General features: G+C 40.4%; 1 protein-coding gene across 1 annotated transcript; it reads left to right on the top strand.

The window, feature by feature from the left end:
* The first annotated feature begins 5,289 nt into the window (after positions 1-5,289).
* Positions 5,290-9,395, top strand: LOC115164417 (C-C chemokine receptor type 6). The gene is made up of 2 exons (XM_029716906.1): positions 5,290-5,875; positions 7,894-9,395. Exon 2 carries the CDS (start codon positions 7,900-7,902, stop codon positions 9,076-9,078), a length of 1,179 nt encoding a protein of 392 aa, XP_029572766.1. The 5' UTR covers positions 5,290-5,875; positions 7,894-7,899; the 3' UTR covers positions 9,079-9,395.
* Positions 9,396-9,962: the final 567 nt, after the last annotated feature.

The following is a 9,962-nucleotide window of genomic DNA, read 5'->3' as shown; positions in this document are numbered from 1 at the left end:
CACTATTATTCTACAATGTAGAAAATTGTAAGAATAAAGAAAAACCCTTGAATAAGTAGCTGTGAACTTTTGACTAGTGTATAGTTTACATTAGATTAGCTAAATATGGCCTGTTCCCTATCATCATGCCCTGATGATGTGTTTGGGTAAATAAGGAAGTAGGGTGTCTTTGGTGGTATTGGTATATTACCCTGTCTCTCACACATTCTCACCCTTTATTTTCTCCTCTCCCCCATCCTATCTATCCCCCCCATCAGTTTGATGAGATCACTCAGGACCTCAGTGTATCTCAGCTCAGCCAGACTCAAGGAGCTGACTACATGGAGGAGGTGGCATGACAGTCCATCAGCCTTACACCACACAGGTTATTTCTACTATGTTAACTATTATTTATGTTGTGTGTACCAGATGAGGCTGGTGGGAGGAGCTATGTGAGGATGGGCTCATTGTAATGGTTGCAATGGAATCTTTGGAAAGGAGTTAAACATGGTTTCATCTGTTTCTATACCGTTTCATTAATTCCATCCCAGCCATTACAATGAGCCCATCCTCCTGTAGCTCCTCCCACCAGCCTCCTCTGGTGTGTACATACTTTATGTACACAGACCTAATAAAATTACCACTTACCCAGATTGTTCTTGAAGACTGTTTCTATTGTGCTCCTTTATAACATAATGTATACAGATGAATGTCACGGATCTCAGGGATGACATGTTGATACATGAATGACATGTTTTCTGTCAATCTGAAACCACAATGTGGGACTTTACTGTAAATTATGCTGTGGCACTAACATACGTTGGCAGACAGTTTCAACCACAAAGACCAGGGTGGTTTTTCTCGCAAAGAAGGGCACCTCATATTTTATTTTTAAAGGCAGACATTGAATATCCCTTTGAGCATGGTGAAGTTAATAATTACACTTTGGATGGTGTATCAATATGTCCTGTTAGTACAAAGATACAGGCGTCCTTCCTAACTCGGTTGCCAGAGAGGAAGGAAAATACTCAGGGATTTCACCATGACTTTTTAAAACAGTTAAGAATGTAATGGCAGTAGGAGAAAAATGGCCATGCCTGTGCACGTGACATTCCCCACAGTCCCATTAGGGTGAGTTCTCCCTTTCTCAGCTGTCTATCAACAGCCTCCTTGATTCCAAGGCCCGAATGCATATTTAGACTCTGACCCATCCCAGGTCTGTGGCTGTCGTTGTCGGCAGATGAAGACGCCAGTTTGGCTGCTGACCAAGTTCAGTGTTGTTACCAGGAAGATTGTGTGTGCATCCATAAAGTGAGTTGTGGGTTTACTCTTGTGGGTTTTATGCTGTTAGCAATTCTGACTCACTTATTGTTACTTTCTTACATTTTAACTGCACATACAGTACTGTTTAACATGAAGCTAATGTTTGTCTATATTTCAGATATGACATCCATGGTATTTACAGTTGAAGTCAGAAGTTTACATACACCTTGGCCAAATACATTTAAACTCAGTTTTTCACAATTTCTGACATTCATTTAATCCTAGTAAAAATTCCCTGTCTTAGGTCAGTTAGAATTACCACTTTATTTTAAGAATGTGAAATGTCAGAGTAATAGTATAGAGAATTATTTTTTTCAGCTTTTATTTCTTTCATCACATTCCCAGTGGGTCAGAAGTTTACATACACTCTTAGTATTTGGTAGCATTGCCTTTAAATTGTTTAACTTGGGTCAAATGTTTTGGGTAACCTTCCGCAAGCTTCCCACAATAATTTAACTTGGGTCAAATGTTTTGGGTAACCTTCCGCAAGCTTCCCACAATAATTTAACTTGGGTCAAATGTTTTGGTTAACCTTCCGCAAGCTTCCCACAATAATTTGGGTGAATTTTGGCCCATTCCTCCTGACACTGAGTCAGGTTTAGGCCTCCTTGCTCGCCCACGCTTTTTCAGTTCTGCCCACAAATTTGCTATAGGATTGAGGTCAGGGCTTTGTGATGGCCACTCCAATACCTTGACTTTGTTGTCCTTAAGCCATTTTGCCACAACTTTGGAAGTATGCTTGGGGTCATTGTCCATTTGGAAGACCCATTTGCAACCAAGCTTTAACTTCCTGACTGACGTCTTGAGATGTTGCTTCAATATATCCACATCATTTTCCTCCCTCATGATGTCATCTATTTTGTGAAGTGCACCAGTCCCTCCTGCAGCAAAGCACCCCCACATGATGCTGCCACCCCCATGCTTCACGGTTGGGATGGTGTTCTTCAGCTTGCAAGCATCCCCCTTTTTCCTCCAAACATAACGATGGGCATTATGGCCAAACAGTTCTATTTTTGTTTCATCAGACCAGAGGACATTTCTCCAAAAAGTATGATCTTTGTCCCCATGTGCAGTTGCAAACCGTAGTCTGGCTTTTTTGTATGGTGGTTTTGGAGCAGTGGGTTCTTCTTTGCTGACCTCCCAATCAGGTTATGTCAATATAGGACTCGTTTTACTGTGGATATAGATATTTTTGTACCTGTTTCCTCCAGCATCTTCAAGGTCCTTTGCTGCTGTTCTGGGATTGATTTGCACTTTTCACACCAAAGTACGTCCATCTCTAGGAGACAGAACGCGTCTCCTTCCTGAGCGGTATGACGGTTGCGTGGTCCCATGGTGTTTATACTTGCGTACTATTGTTTGTACAGATGAATGTGGTACCTTCAGGCGTTTGGAAATTGGTCCCAAGGATGAACCAGACTTTTGGGGGTCTACAATTTTTTTTTCTTTTGATTTTCCCATGATGTCAAGCAAAGAGGCACTGAGTTTGAAGGTAGGCCTTGAAATACATCCACAGGTACACCTCCAATTGACTCAAATTATGTCAATTAGCCTATCAGAAGCTTCTAAAGCCATGACATCATTTTCTGGAATTTTCCAAGCTGTTTAATGGCACAGTCAACTTAGTGTATGTAAACTTCTGACACACTGGAATTGTGATACAGTGAATTATAAATGAAATAATCTGTCTGTAAACAATTGTTGGAAAAATTACTTGTGTTATGCACAAAGTGGATGTCCTAACCGACTTGCCAAAACTATAGTTTGTTTACAAGAAATTTGTGGAGTGGTTGAAAAACGAGGTATAATGACTCCAACCTAAGTGTATGTAAACTTCCGACTTCAACTTTATATTGTCTGTGCCAGCATTGTCTTAATTGCATGAGTATTTATTCATAATATGTTAGTTTAGAGATGGTTATTGTGTAGCCTGTAGTTTCTGCACATACTACCACTGCGCATTCATAGTTTGCACTAGTGCTATGCCATGGCGTGTTTCTATTCTGAGCAACAATATAAACACAACATGCAACAATTTAAAAGATTTTACAGAGTTACAGTTCATATGAGGATATCGGTCAATTGAAATATAATCATTAGGCCCTAATCTATGGATTTTCACCTGACTGGGAATACAGATATTTATCTGTTGGTGACAGATACCTTATAAAAAGAAAATGGGTCTCACAATGGGCCTCAGGATCACCTCACGATATTTCTGTACATTCAAATTGCCATCAATAAAATGCAATTGTGTTTGTAGGTTATGCCTGCCTGCCCATACCATAACCCCTCCGCCACCATCAGGCGCTCTGTTCACAACGTTGACATCAGCAAACCCCTCGCCCACACGACGCCATACACGTGTTCTGTTGTTGTGAGGCCAGTTGGAAATACTGCCAAATTCTCTAAAACATTTAAATTCTCTAGCAACAGCTCTGGTGGGTATTCCTGCAGTCAGCATGCCAATTGCAATATCCCTCAACTTGAGACCAGTGGTGTTGTGTGACAACTGCACATTTTAGTGGCCTTTTATTGTCCCCAGCACAAGGGGTCCTTGTGTAATGAAATTGTATCTATTTTTGTCCTGGTGCCACAGGGTTATAAATTGCAATACGTATGCGGGAGCTCCAAGAACCGTCTGAAACTGTTATTAGGTAACATGTAAAGTGTTGGTCCCATGTTTTATGAGCTGAAATAAAGAACATTTCTCAACTTTTGTGCACAAATTTGTTAACATCCATGTTAGTGAGCATTTCTCCTTTGCCAAAATGATCCATCCACCTGACTGGTGTAGCATATCAAGAAGCTAATACAACAGCATGAACATTACACAGGTGCACCTTGTGCTGGGGACAAAAAGCCACTTTAAAATGTGCAGTTTTGTCACATAACACAATGCTGCAGATGTCTCAAGTTTTGAGGGAGCTTGCAATTGGCATGCTGACTGCAGGAATGTCCACCAGAGCTGTTGCCAGAGAATTGAATGTTTACTTCTCTACCATAAGCCGCCTCCGTCATTTTAGAGAATTTGGCAGTACATCCAACTGGCCTCACAGCAGCAGACCACGTGTATGGCGTCATGTGGGCGAGCAGGTTTGCTGATGTCAACATTGTGAACAAAGTGCCCTGCAGTGGGCTTATGGTATGGGCAGGCATAAGCTACAGACAAAGAACACAATTGCCTTTTATCCATGGCAATTTGAATGCACAAAGATCAGTGATGAGATCCTGAGGCCCATTGTCGTGCCATTCATCCGCCGCCGCCACCACCTCATGTTTCAGCATGATAATGCACTGCCCCATGTTGCAAGGATCTGTACACACTTCCTGGAAGCTGAAAATATCCCAGTTCTTCCATGGCCTGCATATTCACCACACGTCACCCACTGATCATGTTTGGGATGCTCTGTATCGACCCGTACGACAGCGTGTTCCAGTTCCCAACAATATCCAGCAACTTTGCACAGCCATTGAGGAGTGGGACAGCATTCCACAATCAACAGCCTGATCAACTCTATGTTAAGAAGTGTCACGCTACATGAGGCAAATGGTGGTCACACAAGATACTGACGTGCTCTGATTCATGCCTGTGACCAAAAGATGCGTATTTGTATACCCAGTCATGTGAAGTCCATAGATTAGAGCCTAACGCATGTATTTAAATTGAATGATTTCCTTATATGAACTGTAACTCAGTAAAATCTTTGAAATTGTTTCAGTATGTGTTTACATTTTTGGTCAGTATAATTTGACAGAATTTTGAAAAGAATAATGGGCAAATGTTGTGCAATCCAGGTGTGGAAAGCTCTTAGACTTCTCCAGAAAGACTCACAGCTGTAATCACTGCCTAAGGTGCTTCTACAACGTATTGACTCGGGTGTGAATACTTAAGTAAATTAGGTATTTCTGTATTTATTTTCAATAAAATAGCAAACATTTCTAAAAACATGTTTTCACTTTGTCATTATGGGGTATTGTGTGTAGATTGGTGAGAGAAAAAAAAATATTCAATACAATTTTAATTTGGACTGTAACAACAAAATGTGGAATAAGTCAAGGGGTATGAATACTTTCCAAAGGCACTGTAAAATGTATGCATGCTTTATTCACATGATGGTACTAAACAGCGACACTGCTTTGCTAAATATCAAGTACTTTGACCTTTGAAACTTTATCCCCCACGTAATGCATGTCTGTAAAATAATGCACACTGTTCCCAGTGTACCTAATATGCAAAATAGTTGAATGAATAGAAGTGAGCGATCATTAACAGTCAATACGTTTCAAAGGTGAATAAAGAGTTAAGGTGTAATGAGCATGTTTCTTGAGTTCTTCTGCTCAGATCTTGAGATCTGCAGGTGTCAGCCAACAGGTTTTTATTTGAAAACGTCAATGCATGCTGCGACACTGCTTGTTCCCACAGCTGACAGTCTAGGTTGATCAAACAGAGAAAAACTTTACTTCTTCCTGTTTTCTCTAATTGAGAGATTCTGAGGTTCACAGCTTCCTTTCAAACTTGGCTTAGAATAGTCCCAAGAGTCTTGTGGAACTTGATTACTCCGTTATTCTGGTAAGTCCTCTCTTACACAATACATGGAACAATATGTGACTTAAGCAATCTTACCATGTTTAATAAAATATATAATTTACTGTTGTTCTTAATGTAAGGGAAACTGCTGGGTTAAATATGTTCAACATGCATTAAATCTTTATTTGGAAACATGACATTCAACTAGATTTGACTTTAGATTACATTGTCTATTGTAATAAAATCAGTTGATTTCTAAACATGTCATTCCTGAAATTGACACAGTTGTTTGCAACTCGTTTCAAATTCTACTTTTTGACTATTGTCTTAAATGTAATTGCCTGCATTGATGCACGTTATACAATTTTAATTACCATTCATTCATTTCACAAAAATACTTTTTCTATCATAACAGTCTGTCACCCTTGGAAAAAGTAATAGAAAATTACTCAATGGAAAATTACTCAATTAAAAGTGAAAGTCACCCAGTAAAATACAAAAAAAAATACCAGTATCAAAAGTAAAAGTAGAAATCATTTTTTATTCCTTATATTAAACCAACCAGACGGCACAATTTTCTTGTTTTTTTATTTATGGATAGCCAAGAGCACACCAACACTCAACAGACATAATTTACAAATAAAGCGTTTGTCTTTAGTGAGTCTGCCAGATCAGAAGCAGTAGTAAAGTACAAATACTCAAAAAATATATTTAAAAAAAGTATTTTTACTTAAGTACTTTACACCACTGAAAACAGTTACTTGTGTGCAATAGGTCCATGCTACGTGAGACGGTTTTTTTTTTTTTAGGTTTATTACACGGTCTGAACTCACATAACCTGGGAATAAATCCCCCGAAATCTCAGGATCTTGCTGAAATGTATGCATACACTCTGCAGCTAGGAAAGGGGCACCTCACCGCAGAGAATAAGCAATATCCCACAAAACATATTCTACAGCATAGCCTATGCAAAAGCATTTGACTAGGCTGTCTGGCCGAGATTGATCCTTCACAGCTAACATGAAAGAACTGAAATGGTTGTAGTTAAGCCACCATCACTAATAGGTCAGAAGAGAAAAAGAAAATAAAGCCAGTGGATGTACCTTTGTACCTATACCTCAGAGGGATGTATAGAAAACATTAAGGTATGTGGATGTACTGTATGTCTTCACTTCATCTGTCAGGTGGTGTGGGATGTTATATAAGAATGAAGGGGGAAATACAGTATGTATGAGTAATCTAACATGGATGAAGGTATACATAAGATAATGTTCCATGCATACATCTGATATCATTTCTAGATATCCAATTAGCTTCATATGAACTCACAATGCTCCTTGTACATACATTAATTTCTCCAATATCCACTTAGCTGATCATGTGCTTCAGTTGACATTTGATCAGGGAAGTCAGGCGAGATTGTAAATCAAACCATTGTTACCTTGCTGTGGTTGTTTTGCCACTCCTGCAGTCTTTATGCTTTGGGAACAGCCACCATGCAGAAGTGAATAATAGGAACAACAACAAGAAGCAGAACAACAATTTAATGTCTTTGTCAATAACACTGAGACATTTTTATATTCAAAACACAGATCTTTTAAAATTACAAATGTTTAGGGCATCTCCCCTAAAAGTCGCAATACTGACATGAAGTACTGTGCATCATTGAAAGCCAGCCTCAGTTGTTCACTTTAGATACTTAACCACACTCATGCATTTAAAGAAGAATTTGGGTCACTCAAGCAGTATTGGGGTTATGTGACCTGGTTCTCTGCAAATTTCCTTTCTCTGAATTGCACCACGTTGCCAACCCTATTCGACTCCAGATTACTTCAGTCACACTTTTGTAAGGATGTTAATTAACTACAATCAGAATTGTGCTTTGTAGTTAAAATAATATACGTATAGAGTAGTTGATAGTGATAGGATACATTTCAATAAGACACAAATGCTTTTGGGGGGGGAGATGCCATGAGTACATACTGTATGTTGAAATAAATTCCAAGTGTGTTAAATAAAAGACCTGTTCTTCTCTGAGTGCTCTCTCTATTTATCTATAGGAGAAAATGAACCATACGGATAATGGCGAGGAAACAGTTAACAATTCAGTGGCGAATGACTATGATTTGGTGGAGCCATGTAATATGGAAGACAACAACAGTGTGGAGAGAGTGGTGCGACTCTACATCCACTCTGTCATCTGTATCCTGGGATTATTGGGCAACATCCTGGTGATCGTCACCTATGCCTTCTACAAGAAGGCCAAGTCCATGACGGACGTCTACCTTCTGAACGTGGCCATAGCAGACATGCTGTTTGTGGTGGCTCTACCCCTGATCATCTACAATGAGCAGAGTGACTGGGCCATGGGAACGGTGGCCTGTAAGGTTCTCCGTGGGGCCTACAGCGTCAACCTGTACAGTGGCATGCTGCTGTTAGCTTGTATTAGCACCGACCGCTACATTGCTATCGTCCAGGCCCGGCGCTCCTTCCGGCTCCGCTCCCTGATCTACAGCCGCATCATCTGCGCTGCAGTCTGGAACCTGGCCCTGCTCCTCTCTGTCCCTACCTTTGTCTACTACGAACGTTATGTGCCTGCACACAGCACCTTTGGAAATTATTATGACAACTATGATTACAACAATGCTACAACACCGTTTGATCTGGAGAACACCATATTCTTAGAGGAGGAGGACTATGTAGTCTGCGACTTCAGGTTCCCAGACAACGCCACGGCCCGTCAGATGAAGATCCTGGTCCCGAGCACCCAGATGGCGGTGGGCTTCTTCCTGCCCCTGTTGGTCATGGGCTTCTGCTACGCCAACATCATTGTCACGCTGCTGCGTGCCAAGAACTTCCAGAGGCACAAGGCGGTGCGCGTGGTGCTGGCTGTGGTGGTCGTGTTCATCATCTGTCATCTGCCCTACAACGCTGCGCTGCTCTACGACACGGTCAACAAGTTCAAGATCCTGCCCTGCAGTCAGGTGGATGCCACCGAAGTGGCCAAGACAGTGACGGAAACAGTGGCCTACCTGCACTGCTGCCTCAACCCGGTCCTATACGCCTTCATTGGGGTGAAGTTCAGGAACCACTTCAGGAAGATTGTGGAGGATGTGTGGTGCATTGGGAAGAGGGTCATGAACCCCCGACGCTTCTCCAGGGTCACGTCAGAGATGTATGTCTCCACTGTCCGCAAGTCTATGGATGGATCCTCTACAGACAACGCATCTTCTTTCACCATGTGAGGACGAGACCCTGTGGTGGAGACTGCTATTGCTGTGAACCCTAGCATAGTCTGATACATTTATCAATGTACCTATTCCATCTTTATTGAATGTTTCCATAAGCCTTACATGAAACAATCAATGTAAAATAACAAAAATTGTTTATTTAAATGATAACTACTGTAATGACAACTGTTTATATTTGCTGATTATTGTTTATAATTATGATATTTCAGTTGTTGCTTTTATGCAGTTCTGTCTTTGGTTAATGCACAATTGTGGTTTATGTTTGAACGTATTTTGAAAGACAAAATAAAACAATACTTTTTTATGGCCTATATTCATTTCCTAATGTATTTATTGACGGAAGGACAATACTGTGTAATCTGGGTTTCAGCCATGGCAAACTGCTCACAATTAATAGATGTACCAGCGTTGTTATTGTTACCCAGTAGATGGCGCTATTTACACTCTTTACACTATGACTCTACACGGTCTGGAATGAAACGTTGTAAAATCAGTGCGAAGACAGCTTCCCTAGAATTAAGTGAGTTCTACAAAGATAAGGCAGTATTGTTGTTTAATAAGGAAGCCAAATATTAGGTCATATTTGATTTGAGTGAAATTAGGTTATTGTCTTAGGTAAATGGTTCATAGGACAGACAGCCTCATATGCACTATTTAGTTAGTGCATGTTCTTGTCAACATAATGTTACATTTGTTGACGGTTTTTAACCTTTGGGGCTTGATTGCTGTCATTTGTTTAAAACTAAACAATAGTCCTATTTTCAACACAGGAGGCTGCTGAGGGGAGGACGGCTCATAATAATGTCTGGAACGGAGTAAATGGAATGACATCAAACACAAGGAAACCATGTGTTTGATGTATTTAAGACCATTCCACT

Source organism: Salmo trutta, chromosome 1 (assembly GCF_901001165.1).
Source record: "Salmo trutta chromosome 1, fSalTru1.1, whole genome shotgun sequence".
In the NCBI taxonomy this organism is placed as follows: domain Eukaryota; kingdom Metazoa; phylum Chordata; class Actinopteri; order Salmoniformes; family Salmonidae; genus Salmo; species Salmo trutta.
Note: the sequence above shows the minus strand (reverse complement) of the source record. Positions and strands in the feature narration are given on the sequence as shown.